This window comes from Anser cygnoides, chromosome Z (assembly GCF_040182565.1).
Source record: "Anser cygnoides isolate HZ-2024a breed goose chromosome Z, Taihu_goose_T2T_genome, whole genome shotgun sequence".
In the NCBI taxonomy this organism is placed as follows: domain Eukaryota; kingdom Metazoa; phylum Chordata; class Aves; order Anseriformes; family Anatidae; genus Anser; species Anser cygnoides.
In genome coordinates, this window is record NC_089912.1 from 1,837,062 (window position 1) to 1,857,272 (window position 20,211).

At 34.2% G+C, this 20,211-nt stretch overlaps 1 protein-coding gene across 2 annotated transcripts in view; it reads right to left on the reverse strand.

Moving 5' to 3' along the window:
• The window catches only part of SLF1 (SMC5-SMC6 complex localization factor 1), a 39,729-nt gene that overhangs the window by 3,043 nt on the left and 16,475 nt on the right, over window positions 1–20,211 (reverse strand). For both annotated transcript variants that reach the window (XM_048046668.2, XM_013193307.3), the window contains exons 8-17: window positions 19,626–19,784; window positions 18,825–18,991; window positions 17,310–17,447; window positions 16,474–16,639; window positions 8,526–8,673; window positions 6,273–6,418; window positions 4,198–4,367; window positions 3,571–3,698; window positions 1,487–1,579; window positions 920–1,102 (exon numbers count right to left, since the gene is read on the reverse strand). In XM_048046668.2, coding sequence (XP_047902625.2) covers window positions 920–1,102; window positions 1,487–1,579; window positions 3,571–3,698; window positions 4,198–4,367; window positions 6,273–6,418; window positions 8,526–8,673; window positions 16,474–16,639; window positions 17,310–17,447; window positions 18,825–18,991; window positions 19,626–19,784 — 1,498 coding nt within the window. The remainder of the gene's footprint in view (window positions 1–919; window positions 1,103–1,486; window positions 1,580–3,570; window positions 3,699–4,197; window positions 4,368–6,272; window positions 6,419–8,525; window positions 8,674–16,473; window positions 16,640–17,309; window positions 17,448–18,824; window positions 18,992–19,625; window positions 19,785–20,211) is intronic.

Genomic DNA, 20,211 nt, shown 5'->3' on the forward strand with positions numbered 1-20,211 from the left:
CTCTAGCTTAATTAAGTAATAGGCCATCTAAATACAGTGCATTCTTTTACCTTAAGGCTACAAGCAGAATGATTTTTATTGAAAAAATCTGGACTCAGCATATAACACAGAGATTAAATTGACACTGTAGGTCAAGAGTAAGGATATCGCAAATACCCATTTTAGTAAATAAATTAAAAGAAAGAAGAGTTGATATCCAGGATCATTCTTTGCTGTTGTTTTGTTTTAAAAAGCATGTTAAGTTAATTATGTTGATACGGGGTATTTCAACACAAGATACAAGTTCCCTGTCACTTAAAAAACATACTGTTCAAAACATTTATCACGTGTCTGCCTAAGGGGCAATGTATCTTTTTTTAGAAACTAAGGCGCCCCTCCCACTATTATCCCTAAACAGCAGTTATCACAATTACAATATAGATTCCTTTCTTAAACTAATTACCAAGCTAATTGTGTTCTTCAAAGACCATCACATTAATTTTCATAAATGCTGAACAAATTTAAATTGAAATACATGATTATATAGAGATTTACTGATCTATTTTTGCATTACAGTAAAAATAGATCAAAACAAAAGAAAACCCTTAGCTTTACTTGGTGAATAGGTAATCTTTATCTTTGTTAATTAGTTTGGAGGATATAGTTACAATGCATATGGTGTAAAATACAGAATAAAAACATTATCATATTGGAAACAAAAGTGAAAATCCTGGCTAATTTCATATTCAGCTGATCAAGATAAGTGTGAGAACAGTAATATTTTTATTGTGACCAAAACAGCTTGGCTTAAAAATGTTTTAAAGTAAATATTTTATAATAAAATTTTATTTTATGCAACCATTAATAAAAGCACCACAAACTTCGTATGGACTCAGAACAGGATAATTTCCCTAAACCAGTTTAGCGTATATGCACTCACCCCCATGCTGAAGTAGCAGCTTGCCAATTTCTACGTGTCCATTTGACAGTGCATCATGCAAAGGAGTCACCCCGTCCACTTGACTGAGCAGGTCTACCTCTGGACAACGTTGCAAAATTTCATGGACACACACTGTGCTGCCATGGTTACAGGCTTCATGCAAAGGCGTCCAGCCAGCATGGTCTGAATTATAAATCAAGGGAAGTTTTAAAACAGCAGAAGTAGTACTAAAATGCTAATAACGTAATTCATTAGACAGCAAAACAGTTGACTTTTTAGCATTCATTATGGTGACAGTGGCAACATGTGATTTCAAAATAAGAACTTCTATTGAAAAACATGATAAAAAAATCGCATTTTTAAAAATTGATACAAAATGTGATGTTAAAGCACATTTAATTTAAAATTAACCTTTCAGCAATGTTTGCTATGAAGTCCCGATTTTGTTAGTTATAATAATAAAGGCAGTTTTCATAGCATAAATATAAACTTCATTACCAAAAGGATGTTTAACAGTTCCTTATCTGGCTTAATTTCTTAGTTCTGTAGAGAAAATGAATAACTTACCTTTAACATTAATTTCTATTCCAGGGGAAGAGAGAAGCTGAATCAATCTCTCCACTTTGTTTCTTATGCAAGCTTCATGCAGGGCTGTCTCTCCTACCATAAAAAATTAATAGATTACACTAGACTAGGCAAGATAGCAACTAAAGAAAATAATCAAAGTGCCTGGAACTAGGAGACCTGGCTATATGCCAGAAAATTCAATAATGAGTAAGATTTTCCTTTATCCTGTTTAACCATCTTTTAAGAAAATTCAAAAAAAAAAAAACCCACAGCGCTTCTGTTCCACCAGAGATCCAGCAATGAAATTGTATTGCAAATGGTTTAACACAGGAATTATCTCCCCCCAGTTCAAGGTTTAAAGCTTCAATCACACTATAAAAGCACCAAGTGATCACAGAACACCAAAAATACTGGGTTTTGAAGCAATAAAACTTTAGAGTGCAGTTGCCCTCCCTTAAATTTATTCATGAACCTACGTTAAAATGTATGGTTCTTTTTACACAGCATTTATAGCTTAATTCAAATGAATGTTTCTGGCTAAGCACGAGTGCCTCTACACACTCAAGTATAATTCAGAACTTCAGATCCGTTAACAGATGGTTTGCTGTTTCTCAATAGGCTGTCTGACTTGGCTACAGTAGCAAGGGAAGGGGGAAAAGAGGGAGAAATACATGAAGGGGTCCTAATAATAATAGTAATAATAATAATAATAATAACAAAAAAGAAAATCCTCTGAAAAAAAAAATACCAAGCCTTGGTATCATGTAAAACTGAAGTGTGAAAAATTGAACAGCAAGCAACTGAGAACTGCTGCTTATATATAAAGACACCATTAGTCTCTGCATGATAAAAACTTCAGACCCATTCTGAACACTGTTTTGCTTTCAAGTAAATGATTAGGTTTGAACAAGAGCCAGAGAAAAATCTTGATGCCAGGTGAAAGATGATGCAACAAACATCTTAGAAATGAAGAATATCTCTGGCTAAATCTCTTCAGCGTTTGCAATAAGATTAACATAGCGTATTTTGTTATATTAATACTTTCACTATGTAAATCTGTCAGCTCCATACTCATTCTTTCAACAGTAGATACTACTTACAATTTTGGCAGGGAAAGAATAGAAAAAAAAGCATTTTTTCCTGTAGTCCTTCAGCTCACTTTTCTTTGTAGAAGTCAGCATGTAATAATTCACATCAATTTTACTTGCAAAAGCAATAAAGAGAAAGTGAACCAATTTTAAAAATGCATGGTCTGGCTCTGTTACTGAAGCTCTCTTAAATCCCAAAAGAGGGTGAGGTGGTTTTTTTTTTTGTCCTTCACTGTTTGTGATACAATTCTGATTATAATTTTTTGAACAATCCTAGGTTCTATTTGCTAGTTTTTCCTAAGCCTTCTCTTGGGTGTCATGATTAATAGTTGTGTTTTAAGTGATATAGGTAAATTTCTGATGATGAAGATAATAAAAAGTAGTTCCAGTGAGTAATTCTGTTGAGGTAAAGCCTCATGTAAAGTACAATTTATTGCATTTGTGTAATAAGTAGGAACTGAATGAATTACTGCAGTGCTGTTTTATTCCTTAGGTACTTGGGTTCCAGTATAGCTAAGACAAAAGCCAAATGCCTTTCATAGTCTGGGCTGAATGCCTGGAAGAAAACAGTCCATATGCTTAACACAGCTATGTAACATAGCATACTCCTCAGTCTTTGTTCACAAAATGTCTAGGACTGAAAGAGATGAAGACTGAATTATACTTTCAAATCAGAAGACGTTGATCCTACCAAGCACAGGTTGAGGTGGATTAGCAAAGTAAGGCGGGCAAGCCTGGAATGAGCTCACACAAGCTGTACACTGTATTTAATATCTGGGAGGGGGAGGGGAATGAAGAAGGCAGCTTTATTCCACCATATATACAATTCCTCCTCTCAAACAGACATTGACAAAAAGAAATGTGAACCATAAGAAAATAATTCTTGGGCATAAGCCATCATTTTAGTTGAGCATTCATAAGGTCAAGATTTTTAAACCTGAAACTGCCGATTCTAACCATATAAAGTTCTTAACATAAATTAGATACATAGAATACCTTTAACATTTCTCCTGTAAAAATGCGCTTCTTCAGCTAAAATGTAGCAATTCTCTTTGGTGTCTGAAGCCCCAACTTTCTCCCTTGCTCTACGCGTCCTTGTACAGCACTTACTAAATACTAAGTCACTGAAAAGAGAGCAAAGGAGACACATCTAAAATCACTCTTTTATTTTTTTGGATAGAGTGTATGTACCTAAAGACTTTAAAATGTGTATAGGTATCGTACTTAGATCTAAGAATTTCAGAGTTATTTCTAAAATGTCTTAACTATGTAATTTATATGTCATTTAATTATAACTGTATTTAAAACAGCAATAAAATTAAATTACCCACAATTAAACTTTTTTAAAAGGTAATTCTGTGAATTGTTCAACTTCTCTATGTATCCTTTATTTATAATATTGGGAAAATATTACTACATCAGTCTGCATGTATGCAGAGATGGAGGATGGGGAGAAAAGGGGAACCCCACACCAGAGGTGTTACAGGTTTAAAATGGTGATTTCTGTCAGTTGTAGTAATTTGTAGACAACAAAACAGGTCATATAAAGTTCAAGAAATGTGTCAGGTCAGAAGCTGTCCCCCAAAGCAGAATAAAACTGGTGATGTTATAGGTATTACTTACGGTAGATCAGGCAGCACTTTGACTTGGTTCTGCTTATCACCATTTAGCATCTGTAATGCCCTTTGAGACTCAGGGCATGGCCAACGCCCTGTTTTCTTTTTCTTTGCTTTACGTATCTTTCTTGTCTCACACATCCCTAACTCTCTCAAGGCAGGCAAATAGGAACAGACCTGTTGCAAAAGTAACATTTTCAGTGAGTTTCTGTAAAGTAAACTAAAAGTCTTTTTTCTGTTCTTGCACTTCATGTACAAGCAGTCATTCACCACCCACAGGGTACTGCATCTCAGTTTTTTAAAATATGGTCCCTAAGTGATGTTTGCACATATAGGTTGTTGTCAGCTCTGCGATCTTTATTTTAATATTGTTGTAATTCACAACAACTCATACGCTAGCCTCAGAGGTGAGTGAGATATGTCTGAGCCAGGAGGTGGGATTTTTTTTTTTCTGTAGCCGAGAACATATTCGTCTCTTTAACTGGATATAACTGGACTAAAGAAAAGCTAATTGATTCTCACTTACTTAATGGAAGTATTTACAAGCTTTCTTCCCCCAGCTCAGGGAGCAACTTAGCAAAGAAATACTCCCCTCTTTCATCCCTTCTAAGCTAAGGGTTGGAATAAGCCTTTGGACATTGTGAAAGCAGTAAGCTAGTCAGTTAGCTCTTAAGTGTTCTTTCATTATTGGGATAGCATTGTAGGTATTTTGGCTCGTTTCTGGCAATACAGAGCTTCCAACCCACATCTGACCCTCTTTTCAAAAAGTCATGCGAGATTTTGCAGTTTGGCAAAAGCATAGTCCAGTGAGGGTCTCACTGCATGATTAGTCATTAGATCAAAGAATATTAAAGAAGGCTTTGAGTACGTAACACATCGCTGAAGATTATGCAAGCAGTGTGCTATGAAGGAACTCACTGTACAGTTACTTGCGGAGAGTCGGAGAGCACTGCTTAAACCCATAGGAAAGCCTAGCTGATAAATGCTGTATGAGAAGAGCAAGCAAAATTGGAAAATGGTCAGTCTTTATTGTATGGAACAAGAAAGAAAGAATGCTAAGGAAAGCCATAGAAACCCATGAACTTTTATTCAGGCTCTGCTAACATTTTTTAAAGTTCTTGCAGAGAGTGATTAGTAGTCATGGCAATAATAAAAATAGTGATTCCTGCTACATATGTGTTGGCAACATACGTTAAATATTAGATCTCGTTGGTTTATTTTTGAAATTCTGTCAGTCTTTTGTTCAAGCTCTCTTTAAACACAATGTATTAATAAACAATGATCTCTGTTCACAATAAATTTCTGTAAAGTTTGAGAAAACTTATGTATGGAAAAAATTATTAAGTTTGACTTTGTTTTTCTTTAACTCTACCTGTCAACTTCAGGCCATAACACTCAAGAATTCCATATTCTGGTTAGACTTTAGCATAGAAGTTACTGAAATGTGGCTCTAAGTTAGGTCATGTCATTGCTGTGTGATCTTCCTGATGTGTGTGTATCCTGACAGTGACTGTGGTTTTGAGAATTTCATTATATATTTCCTCATCAGCTATCACAGTTTGTGATTTGAAGGCAAGAAAAGGTTTGCAAGTAGGAGAAAGCTTTTAAGAGGAGAAATTCATAGGAAGACGCTGTGGTTCAGAATAATAAAATCTCGTATCTAACAAATGCTTGGACACAGTAGAATAAAAATCTGAAGGAAAACATATCCATGGAAAACCATGCAGTATTTTGCATTTTCCTTAATTACAGACATAATATTGCAAAAAAGTATTCATATCAAAGATTATTTTAAAAAGCTTTCCTTTTGACTTTCCATGTTAGCTGCATGTAAACAGATTAATTAACTTGAAGAGGTGTTACCAATTCTCTGGTAAGAAAAACTTCACTATTGTTTTGAACCTTGCTCTCAGGCAGATAGAAATATAAATGCAGAAGAGTTACTGCAGGTGGAAGAGCATACATGCAATGACCAAGACCTTACACCACAAAAGAAAGATATTTTCCAAGACTTTCGCAAATCTAATTATTTGTTAAGTACTTAAGTATCCTAGGTTATTAAAGAGTGTAAGAGTTACTTACTATTTTCTGAAGAGAAAGAGGTTCTGTAGAAATAGTTACATTCCTCTGTAAACACAGTTTTTTAAAAACTGCTTCTGCCACAAACATTTGAAGCCAGAGGGATGGTATGGTACAAATGAACATTTGTAAATCATGTATTGAAAAATCTGGATAAAAACAAAGGCAAGAAAAAGAGCTCTACTGTTGCAGTTACTGTAAGTTATTCTCTATTAGAATTACTAAAATAGTCATATTAAAAAAGATTGTATCCATCATCTGATAACAAGACCAGCTTCTTAGACAATGATCATCAAACTTTAAAAGACAAAGCACCACTTCTTACAATATTAAGCACTTTTAAAAAATGCTCTGAACACAACCTTATAAAAGCTCTAGATTGATTTTGAGAATGAAATTATTCATTTGATGAAATTATGCAAGTGATCACCTTTAAAATTTCATGTGACATAATACAAACACAATTTAGGTAATATGTATGTAACACAAACAAAGAAATCTGATTAAGTAATGCAGGGCGACCTACAAATTCTACATGGGACCTTAAGCAAATTCCAATACTATTCAGATGTACCTGTCTTCAGGCTTAGCTCTGGCCTACTTCATTGTTTTTATTTGTTTGTTTGGGGTTTTGTTTGTTTGTTTTGTTTTGTATTTGTTTTTAGAGGAGATGGAATGGATGATTTTTCTTAAGGTTATATTTGCATTTTGATTCTAGCAGTAGAATTTCATCAAAATAGCACCTGAAAAAGGTGGAAAGCAAGGTCTGCCAAGGTCTTTACTGTACTGAGGTAGTATTCTGCTCTGCTGAGAAATGCTCACACAGTAACTGGTATACAGACACAATCAAAACAAGAATAACATTTAAGTGTCTTCTACTCCAAGATTGACAGAATCTTAGGAAAATTCTGTTATGGTTTTTCACACTTTAAGTCCTGTGGACTGAAGTGAGCTCCAGTGATCACCAATTATAATGTCAAATAATCTTTATTCTTTACAACCAGACTATGAATGTTATTCCTATGAATGGTCTGAATGGATGAAGAAGCATATAAAAATTAATTTAAAAAGAAAATCCTTTGGAGAGGTAGCAGGAGATACTAAAAGCTCCACTGACGTAAATACTACAAAGTTCCAACTTTTTTTTTGGTTTGTTTTTTGTTGTGTTTTTTTAAATCTGAGGCAGGTTATAATGGTTCTGATCATTCACTTTCCATAGGAAAGACCAAGACCAGAGTCAAACTATTTGACTAGAGACACAGAATTCAGTGTTGTTTTTTTTTGTTTGTTTTTTCACGACAGCTCTTCTCAAGTGTCCAGGTGGAGAAGGCAACAGCACTTCAAATGAAGTCTAACCAACACCTTTCTCTACAGAAAATTATGATTGAATATGACTGAAACTGGGATATACTTAGAGGTATAAAAGCTGAGATACAGTTTTCCCATGATTCTATAACAACAACAAAAAAAAAATGGTGGGAATGAAGTTTCAATATAAAATTAAAAATATTCAGTCTTTTCTTCAGATTATTTTTTTCGGTCCAGTTGAGTTCCTCATCCTCAATTGCTGAAACAACCAATAACACAGCTGATGTTGAATGGCAACGGTCCGAGCCATAACATTTCTCTTCATCTAGTATATTAATTGAAGAGGAACAATAGATATATGATACTCATAGGAGCAGTTGAATCCCACCCTACCCCATTAATGTCCTTTAAATCTAAGGATTTGGAATGAGACATTGAAATGTTTCCATCTGATGTCTGTAAGGACCAAAATTTCAGGGTAGCTTTTGGACTTACTGCTGAAATGTCTTTAACAAATAAGATCAAGCCTGCTGAGTGAAAGGTCTCATCTGAAAATTGGTCTGAGCAAAGGTGTCCCGAATTGCCTCTCTGAAGTTATGGCTTATTATGATATGCTTACACTTCCTCCTAAACTGACAAGAGAACTGCAAAGATTTTATTTCCTCTTCACACTCTTTAATAATACCTAATACCTACTAATACCTATTGAGATTTATTTAAAAGGATTTTAATAGGAAAGCTCTCTCTATTTGGTCTTTGCTTGGGACAGACATACACATGCATATGCACACACACAGAGTAAAACAGTTTCCTGCATACACATCACACTGTAAGATAGCATGGCTGCAAAAGAAGGTAAAACATAACTTGAATGTAAACTGAGAATTTTAATTTAGGACTTCTTTGGTATATCTGATTAAAAGATTGAGAAGCATTTCAAACACTCACCGTCACAAGCAATGGCAACGTATTGTGCTAAATCATCAGCTATTTGACAAAACACATTTCGGTCCATAAGTAAACCTGAGATGATCCAATACTCCACTACAGTTCCAAGAATTGCCTTTAATAGAGCAGCTATTTCACATCTGAAAGCCTACAAGGAGAAAAAAAAAAAAAAAGTATCTATAGACCTGTATTGTATAGTAAATTCACACTGAAAATGTGCCAGTAATAATGCCAGAGAACATCTTCAAATAAAAGGCATATCAGTTCTTCACTGGCGTTTCTCTCTCTGATTAAAAACAAACTGTTGCAGCCAGGTCAACAAAATTAATTATGCCATTAATGCCATACCAGTTGAGATATGGCATTAGAGAACTACAAATTATTTGGAAACATACTTTCTAGAACACCATGCAAAATATGATCAAAGATTACAAGTACAAAGTAATTTATTTTCAAAACAGGTTTTGTTTAACTGTAAAATTTCAAGTATTGCATTTTTGCTAGTTAACCTTGTGTTTATTTAATAATTACAGGGCTCTTAGCCTCCTTGCTCTGTTAGGATTCACAGTTCCTAAAGGTACCATCATGAAACTAAAGCCCCCAGTGTGATTAACCACATACATATGTGCCAAAAGGTGGGTAAGGTCGTAAGGTGCTACTCTATTGCACATAAAAAACTTTGGCAGTATGTGGGATCAGGAAACTTTCTTCTACTATTAAACTTCCAAAAAGACCAGCAGCCGCATTTTTAAAGTGAATGGAAGTAAGGTCACTAGCCTTAGCTTTTTCTCCCCTGAACCTGCAGGAAAAATAAGGATACACAGATAAGAAAGCAAAGCATATTTTCTTGAGGAGTTACTAAGATGACGTGTAGCTAGACAACTTGTCATCCAGGAGGTACTGTCACATTAACATATGTATTCATCCATACTAGCACTTCACCTCACTATTATAGGTTCGGTAGCATGCTGTTTCTGGTGTCCAAGTTAGTATGTGCAAAGGATAGTCAGATCTGTCTACACAACACCTTTCTCCACCGTGTAGAAATATTCTGTGCAATGAGTCTGAAATACGACATTCCTCCAACCACATGTTCAACCACACCAAATTCACAGATTTGTACGTCAGTTTTGAATGTGAAAATTAGAAAAATACATGCAAGATAGTAAGAATACATGAAGCTAATTTGACAAAATTAGCAGAGTCTAAGTAGAGCCTACACCTAAGGCTCTACTAGAGAATCACTACAGTTACACTAGAGCATCTGCTGATACACTGCATTCCAGTGAACAAGAACGCATACTTCGAAACACACAATTTTGGATAAGAGAGAAATGGAATCAAATATGTACTTATTGGTAAGCTTGAGACTTTAAAGAGTTACTTAAAGGAAACAGAACTTTTCTTTTTTTAGTTGTGCTCCACAATCAATGGTTTGTCTGATACTCCTTTGAGAACAAAATACATTCAGGGTTGGTTTAAAATAATTTAATACAATTCCCTCAGGAGCTGGAAAGCACCAAAGACCAAAGCAGTTTGAGCTTCATCAATAAATCAGACATATATGAGAACAATGGACACTGTGACACAGATGAAATTTATTATAAAAATACTACAAAATCATCTGCAGAAAACCTACATACATACTGCCCATACAGTTAACAGCCTTTCTTGTCATTCAAAAGAAAAGGAATAAACAGAACTACAAATAAACGTTGTGTGGGGGGGTGAGGTAATCTCTGTCACTGAAAGCTTTTAAGATCTGGTTAGACAAAATCTGTCAGGAATGTGATCTTTGAGATAGCTTCCTGCCCTAATTCCTTTTTTTCTGTTCAGCTCTGCTTGATTTGTTTTGCCCCTTGCTTTACTGTATCCTAATACATTATTTTAGATGAAATGTGAGATCTCATATGGAAAAAAAAATGGAGCACTAGTATGGCAGGTCAACAACATGATTTTTTTTTTTCTGCCAATATTTAAATATTTTCAAGATATATTACTCTGTATCTTCTCAGAATTCAGGAATAAAAATTGAAGAACTAATTCAAAACATCCCAAATTTCCTTAGTTATGCATACCTCTTCGTCATTGGATCTCAAAGCAAAATACTGGGTGAATACTTTAACCCTGTCAATAGCTGTTAAAAAAAAATAAATTACAGAAATGCATCGACTAAGCTGATTTTTAACAGAAGTAAGTGACAGGATCAAGGACATACAGACGTAGACTGAGGTAAATGCAGATGTAAAGCACAAGTATTTACATTGTTTTTTCATGTTTCTAAACCACAAGGTTGTATTACTTCAGCTGTGACAATTTGTGGAGAGGATGGGAGACACAACACAGACAGGACAGGACAGGAAATGGAAATAATGAGTGTTAATACTGCAAGTATAAATGATGTTCCACAAAGCCAGATATACAGTTGCAAAGTAAATCTGACTGGTGGTACATTAGCTGCAGCTGCCTTTGCTAGTTAAGTATATCTGCACTCTGAGGAACACAACCCAGGTAACGCCAACTGGTACAGGCTTAGCTGGCATTCTGACAACAGTACAAACCAAGAGCTTTCTCATCATGAAATAAATGGTTCAATGTTACAAATGAGGGGATAATGCTCTAATTTACTTAAAGCATAATCTGTTTTAAGAATATTGAAATATTAACTTATTAACAATATTTTCATTTTCAGCCACAGAAAAATACAAACATAGTCATGAAAACATATGTGTACAGTATTAAAAAGGAAAAAGAAGCTAGCATTTCCAACTGACATGGGAATGTTACCATGTATGCCAAAACATCATTGTGCAAATAAATAGCTCCTGCTTTCAAACTCATGAGACTACATCCTCTAAATCAATCCTAAAGAAAAGTCTTTTGCAGCTTTACAACTGTAGTGCTGGTTTAAAGCTGCAGATTTCCTGTAATTTAGTTGATATTTTTAATGACCAACCTAACATAAAGGGAAAAAAATAAAAAAGCTTCAGCAGCAATATTTTTAAAATATAAGCATAATTCTTAAAAAGCTAAGTGATCTCTGTATGCAAATCAGTAACAAAGTAAATTCACAGGAGCCCGCTGATTTTTTGTACATATACAAAAGCAATATTCAGAACATTATATGAAAACTCTTATTCCTGAATATAAAATAACAAATTACCCATACAAATGACATAAGGTCCTATACTATTACCAAAGGCAATTTCGCATTATGTAAAAATACTTCTAAATGAGAGGTCACCATCATTTAGATAAATTATGTGGCTATTGGTCACTGGAACACAAGCCTTCAATCAGTGAAAATTGAGAATATTCAGAAACCACTGATTTTGGCCCTACCACTTATTCTTCAACCTTTAACCAGACTTGAACCTGACTTAGTTTTGTTTCTTTATAAATCAGCGAATGAGAACGTGATTTTTGTAGGTGCATTAAGAAACTATTCAAGTATCTCTCTTTTCCCCGCAAATGCGTAATTTTAAAATTCCTGCAAATAATGTAATACTACAAAATGTAGTATTTCAAATCACATTGAAAAGATTCTTAAAGGACTACAGTATTACTTATGATGCCAAAGCGGGTCTGGTTGGCAAAGATTTTTCATTTTATTCACAGGAGCCTGTATGGTGCTACGCTTTGAATTTGTTCCTAAACCAGTGTTAATGACACACCAGTGTGTTACCTGTTGCTGAACACTGCTGGAACCTGCAAGTTGCTGAACTTGCAAGTAGACTGGGGGTGCTAATTGGGAAAATGTGAAAGCCTGGATGCCTACTTGCTGGGGGTGCACGGGAGGTTGGGGGGGGGGATGCAGCCAGGACAGCTGACCCCAAACGACCAAAGCAATAGCCCATACCATACGATGTTGTCCTCAACAAAAAAAGTTGGGGAGGGCGAAGAAGGAGGAAGGGGGACATTTGGAGCTGTGGCATTTGTCTTGCCAAGTAACCGCTATGTGTTCCGAAGTCCTGCTTCCCAGGAAGCTGCTGAAGATCTGCCTAACAATGAGATATAGTGAATGAGCTTATATTCCTTTGGTTGTGTGCACAGCTTTGCTTCACTTACTAAACTGTCTTTATCCCTACTCAGAAGTTTTACTGCTCTTGCTCTTCCAATTCTCTCTCCCATCCTGCAAAGGGGGGACTGTGTGAGTGGCTGAGTGGGGGCTTACCTGCCAGCTGAGGTCAACCCACTACACCATGCTTAGCTAATTAAATAAGATCCAATTAAGTATTTTTTTTCAAAACTCTCTTACTGGTTGTTAGAGTTGAGAATCAATGCTAACTCAGAAAAAGCACTGAAGCGAACAAAGGCTGTTGACTGTGTTAGCATATAAAGGACAACGGGTGACTGTTAGCTTAGCAAACCCAGTTCCTCCATTGCTGTTTCATTTAATGCTTTCAGGAGTCAAGTACTCCAGTGATAGAAGTTTTAGTACTCATATAAAAGTTCTCATTGGAAAGCTTTTAAGTCACGGGAAAATTCATTTTAACTTTCTTACTTTGAATTAGAGAGTTATTTTAGAGATGCGTTTTAGAGTTCTTTTCTATAAGGTATAATGTTTTCAGGGTTATACAGTACTCTGAAAACTGTCTAAAACATACTTCCAAGAAAGTTTTGGGGAGTAACAGAAAGACATTCAATTCTACAAATTTATACCATACTGTAATGATACTTGAAACATGGAAGAAAGCACACTAGAAATATGAAAGACAATGCAAATAAAAATTGGAATGAATCCCTTTTATATTCCTTTGTCAGACTGTGTATTACAGCCTTAAAAAAAAAGAAAGAAAGAAAAAAAGCAGCAGCAGAGATGACAAGTGTTCTGGTTCTTTTAGTGAGGCAGTATCACCATGAAAAGATGCCCTAACTGAATGGCTACTCAGTGTTACAAATAATACGTTTGTTCCTTTGTAAATTTTAAAGTTAATTTAACAGCTCTGTTTCAAGGAACCTTGTGAGTTTCTGCATCAATCCTATTTACTTTTCAAGTATGACACGCATAGACTCATTCCCATGATTCTATGATTTTAGCCATATATTCAATATTGATTCCAGAGATGAAGAGATGGAAAAAAACACATCTGTGTTCTTTGGCAGTGCATTTTAAACTACAAGAATACTTTTATTCCACCAGGATGTCGCAGTAGATTAACACAGTGATGAGTGAGGGCATTCGATTTCCTGTCACTAACTTTATTACAGTACTTTTATGATAAATTCCAACACAAGAAAGTAAATGCACCTGTATATGTAATGACAGTCACCCACATATGTAACCATAGTCTTTGTAGCCCTTCGTTCTTTATTTTTCTTTGTTCCTGATACAGGTTACAATGGGCCTGAAAAGTGAAAAACCTTCAGAGTATTTACTCCAAGAAAACCAGCAACTCTCATGCAGAATTTCAGCCTGGAGGTTCTCACTTCAGATACTACATCTGTTTCCGGCTTGCTCTTTTTACACACTCATGTATATCTATATATGTTTACATATATGTATTAAGTATTTTTTGCAAAAAAACCCCTAGATGACAGGGAATATATACAGATACTTTCCCTCTCCTCTGATTGCTGATTGTTGCAATCTCTTTGAATCACATAAAAAGAGATGCTTCTCATCAAATTCTGAATAGCTAAAAAAAAAAAATTAAAAAAAAAATCACTTTTACTGCTTAGAAATGAATCTGTTCGATATGCCTCAAAAAGAATTTCATTAAATTATTTCTCTGCTTTTATTCACAGATATTTTCACAGAACAATTGCATGGAAGTTTACTATATCACAATTGGCATGTTTGTGTCTTTCCATGATCTCATACCTTTATGTAAGCAGGCAGACATGGTCACCCCTTTACACTGTGCAAAAAAAAAAACACACAATTTTCTCTGCCTATATGGATAGAAAGATTGCCTGAGCCATTCCTTTAATTTTGGTTTCTAAGTGGCCTTACATGTATATTGAGAATGTGCTGCCTCTTAAGTAAGCAGTTTTTAAAAAACAAAACTGGTAACAATGAATCATACCCTTAAACATAGATGGGGGAAAAATTGCACCCAATATGCTCTATTTAATGGCATATGTTTTTATGTATGCATCTCCAGAATAATTAAAAAAAAAAAAAAGAAGAAGAAAAGAAAACACAGTTCTGTCTGCATAGCTGGGGAGGATCTGCTCTTTTGGCTCCTTTGACCTTTTCAGCTATGTCATGGAATTCTAAAGGGAGTCTCTGAATATAAGAAAAATCATTATTTCAAGTTCTAAACAAAACTGAGAGTGCAGAAAGCAATAATGATGAGTTTTGTATGTAAAAATACAGCATTTTGTTTTAGAGATTATTTTTGCCAAAAAATGGAAAGGAAAAAAATGCATTATAAAAATATGAAGCTAAAGGATAAGGCAGTAGGAAAGAACATACAACACTACAGATATTATCAGGCAACAGAATAGAGGAGCTGCTTTTTAGGCTAGAAATCTGCAAGGACATTGCACAATAATTATAGTGCATCAAATCAAAATGTAAACACAATAGGCATTTTGGCTTTGTGCTGAAAGGACAATTCTTATATCTATATTTTTTTGTATTGTATTTAAACATATATGAAAACTATGAAAAAATAAAATCTAAACAAGAGGTAGGTCTATCTTTTATGCTGTGTTTTAGTCTTCCTTTATTTTTCATACATGTACTACACTCTGCCACAAGTGATTATTCTGCTTATGCAAAGAGCAGTTCATGATAAAGGTATGGCTTACAGCACAGGAACTGGTCAAAAGAAGGCATAGTAGAAAAAAAAAAAAAAGATGTCTACACTTAAACTGCACACTCAACACCAGGAAACATATGAAAGCAATCTCATTTTCCAAAGAATCAGAATGGCCACTGAAATCAACTGAATGTGAGCCTGCTTGGTGCTCAGGACCTTTGAAAAGGTAGGTTGTTTAAATATAAATATGGGTATAGAAGCCTAATTTTAGGCACTTTTTAAATATCTTGACCAAGGATAAAAGGCAGCACTGTTTCAGAATATCTGTCTTTGATAGTCCTCAAAAAAGGTAGGAGGTCTGGCTAGGTAAGATGAGTGAAACTCTCATTATGTTTAATCTTTCTGCTTTCTTAACATAATGAAGAACTAGTAGCTATTATATTGAAAGTGCTTTTTTCTCTGGAATACTTGATTTTCTATTGTTGTTCTGTTATTGTAATGAAAAAGTGAATGAAGTACCTATTTATTCTGTGCTTTCACAATAATTTAAAAGAGAACGCAGAGACAGCAGTAAGTTTGTATTTTATGTGAGAATCAAGAAGTCAAAGATGTTTTACAAGGCCTCTAGCTTCTGAAAAGAAAGAGGTGGTATAGAGGACACTCAGTATCTTTCAGGTCAATGTCCTGCTGGTCAGCAGGTCACAGAACAGCAATTAAGTTGCCTTCAATTCCATTTTTATGAAAAGATCTAGGGAAGATACCAAATGAAACTAAAAGACTTGGGAAGAAAATGGGGCATTTAATAAAATAAAATAATGTTTATCTGTAGAAAACAATAAAAAATTGTTTTCTTAGCTCTCTCCTTCTAATGCTGCCTGAATACAATCACTGTAAAAGAAGATAATCATCTCTTTTGTTACCCCTTATTGTTTGACAGGATGTGTTAAGCTTGTGTCCCTAATGACTACAGTAATACCTGCTGGTAAGGGCATGTGAACATCTGAATGTAGCCAACAAGCTACTCATGACTCGTTTCTTCTCTACAGATCAATATGAGAATCTTATGGATCAATTCATTTCCTTTAGTGGAGCAAAAACCAGCATGCTTCACAACAAAAGGCAGATATAACAAGCAGCTGTGATACTTACATATAATTCCTCACAAAGGAATGAACAAAAAAAGTCTTTTAAAAAATATGTCAGTCTTCATTATTTTAAAGCATAAAATTCATACTCACATCATTTGTTCTGTTCAATTCTCTATGGGAAAGTATGACCCAATCTGCTAGAATATTTATGTGTTTGGTGAAAAGCACTGAGGTTTCGCTTCCCAGCCAAAAGGTTTTCAGAAGAACTGTCTGTGGCATTACTTGCTGGTGCTGTGAATTGGTCTCTTCAACCAAACTGAAAAAAGAAGCAAGTGAAAAAACCTAAATCTTTATGCCACTTTGATTACTATAGTTACTAGACAGAAACCTTATCTTCTGTCAAAACATACAAAGGTTTGGCAATTTTTAAGTATGGAAAGATCAGACACAATTTCTGATGAATAATAAGTAAAATAATGATGACTATTACAGTCAAACTGAAGGAATTCTAATACTGTGCTAATATATAAAGGCTGCCAGAGCAAAACCAAGACATTTTTTATATTTCATAAACTGAGGAAAGATAATTATCTCCCTAGTGAAAGGTAACATTTAATTGATTTTTTTTTTTAAATCAGTATGTTCAAAATACTGCTTGTCGAACTTATGGAATAGATATGGAAACATTGCAAAGCTAAAAATGTAGCTTTACGAGCAAAATTCAATGCTTACTGAAACTTGTTATATAGTGAAATAATAAGGCTGTGAAAAGCTAGTGGTCTTAAAGCACAATTAGAAAAAAACAATACCAATTACAATAAATAAACTGAGAACTAAGAAATATAAAAAAATGTTAAGTAATACCATCTCTGTGAAACAGAATATTATTACAGACATACAAAAATCAGGATACAATCTGATGTAGATTAAAAAATGCATGTGAAATCGTGAAAAAGTAATAAAAGCGTTATCCTATTAAAACCCACCTTTTTGTCAGAAACTCTACTTCAGCTTTTACTAAATCAAAGAAAAACTTCAATAATGTTTTGTGAACTATCCTCTGTTCATCTGCTTTTCCTGAACCTGGGACTGCATGACAAATGGTTCTGCAATAAAGGCAAGACCTGAAAAATAAACACCAAAAAATCCACTTGTATGACGGAAATGATAGTCTGATTTATTGGCAAAGAAGGCAGCTTTGACTTTGGACAATTTTGAAGAGGAAATACCTTGTTCCCCAGCAACATTTATCATTTTAAAAGCCAAACTTTCTGGTTTTAAAGCCACATTTTCTCCAAAAACTTAACATGTTTGTAACTGGGGTCTTGTTTTGTAGATGAAAATAGTGCAAACTGAATCCTTTAACCACGTTTTCTGTATTTTTCTGTCTCAACTGATTTACTGTACAATTACTGATTTTAACAGAACTTCCTGCAAATCCTTTAATTACATGGCAGTCTTGCAGTATTTCATAGACTTAACATCCACCCTATAAACAGTTCAGAAACAGTTCACAAAGTTACTTGGCAGGAATACAGTTTTTGATCAAATCTAGTGCTTGTCTGACATGATGGAGATAATTTTGAATGCGTGCAAAATTTTTCTTGCTAGAATTTTTACTATTAGAAAGAACATGCACATAGACACAACAAAATAACAGATATACAACTGCTAGGTATCCAGAGTCTGCCAAAAGGTACTAAAAGATAAAATATTTTACATATTTTCTCATATTTAAATTCTCTTCCATTACAATGGCACAATGACATGTTCCTAATCAAAATTGTTACATGTCCAATTATGGTGATTCCAATACAGCAATTCAATGCCCTTGAAGTCTATATACACAGTTACTATGATCTACATTTACACACTTCTAATCACAGTTGTACCAAACTATTTAAATATTACTTAAGATTTTATGACAGTAATAAGAAGTGCTGTTTTTGTTCCAACCGCATGAAGAGTTAGTTTCTGTTGATGTAAGTTACAAAGAATGAGTTCCTAAGCTAAAGCATGGACAAACTTGCCAAACAGCTATATAAACTGAGTCCTGTATTTGTACATGTATAGGAAGTTTATGATTAAAATCAAAATAGAACATGAAGCTTCATTCTTGCTAAGATAAGACTGGGCTTTGCCTCATAACTGCAGATATATTTGTGTATATACATATATACATACACACCAGAACAGCAATAATACATAATCGCAATTTTGAGAAGTTTAAAAGAAGAAATCATTCTTCAAAAAAGGAGAACAAACATGTCTTTCTTTTCCTTTCCAAGATACACTTCCACCTGTGAGCTAACGCATACTGAAACATAGCAGAAGTCCAAATCTCAGTTACAATTCTAGACCTTCACATACAGTTAACCTGTTCTGGTGAAGATGTGACTTCAGTATAACAGCATTACAAGCCTCCTTCCCCCTCCCCAGGTTTGGGGTAACTTTTTATCTGGAATAACTATTGCATCTAATACAACATTAAATTTTTTTACCTTACAAGCATCTCTATAAAGGACCATGTTCCTTTCTTACAGATAGGACACTGAAGAAAATCCAAATAATATCTTAATGTAGATGGGGATTTCCATGGAGGATCAAGTTGGAGAACAAGGTACAAAACATGATGAAATTTAGCAAGAAATACTGCATCAGTATTTCCCTGTAATAAAATAAGAAAAAAATATTAGCTATACGTTGCCAAATATACATGATTCAATCTCACATAGCCAAAATGAAAATTAAATTAAATTACATCAGTGAAGTAACAAGCCATTTAATGCATAACTAAAAGCAGAAAAAAATCAGAATTTACAAACAAACAAACATAAAAACAATAAAAAACAATTGTTCTAGTGTGGTATTCCAGTTGAATAAATCACTGCTTAGAACAAACCTTCTTTTCTATTGAGCTTTCTATCTGTAGCCTACAAAGTTAAAAAAAAAACATGTTGCACAAGGGCTGTTTCTACAAGCAATGAAAAAACTCTAGGTTGGTTCTTTCACAATATTTAGACTCCTAAATTCATAGTTTTTGTAAATTAATAATAATATTAAAAAAAGTATTATTTCCTTTCCAGATTGCAGTAATGCTAAGACATTAATGAACATGAAGGGTTAATGCATCACCTAAAACTGTAAGCATACTGTCAGAAGAAAAGACAATATTTCTTGCTTTAATATTTATAACACTTTATAATACTTATATATATATATATACACTTTAAAATACTTTTTTATATATATATATATACACTTTGTAATACTTTTATAATACTTTAGCCTTCAGCTCTTACCAACAGGACATGTTCTAGAAGAGAATGAAAAAAATGCACAGGAGGTATAGAGTACTTCTGAACAGCCGCAAGTTCTGAGATTACATCAGGTAATAAATGCTCTTCGACTAATCCTTCAAATATGTGCCAAGTAATTCTGGACAGGTTGGTATTTTTAATCTAAAAATGGGAATATCTTCATAAGTAAAAGAGCAGCTTATGAACAAACTTACAAACCCAATACAGAACACGAACTAACACAAAATCTTTAAGTAAAATGTTGGCAATATAGTAAAATAGAAGAACGTTATAAATTACAACAGAAAGGTTACTTATTGCCTGATCCAATGAGCTTCTGCCATATAGAATGGAAATACCTTCACCTTACTGCTTACAGCTTTCATTAACAAGAAAGTGCCTTACAGAGTGTGCCTAACTCCTAGGACTATCTGAATGCATTCACCCTTTTAAAAAACAAATTACAATTCACACACTCCTTAGCTTGTCTATAATTTATTCTGAAAAGGTATGCACAGGAATAAGTGTTAATGCTTCTAAATGTGCAGAATACATTCCACAACATATGACTGGAGCAGTAAGATAATTA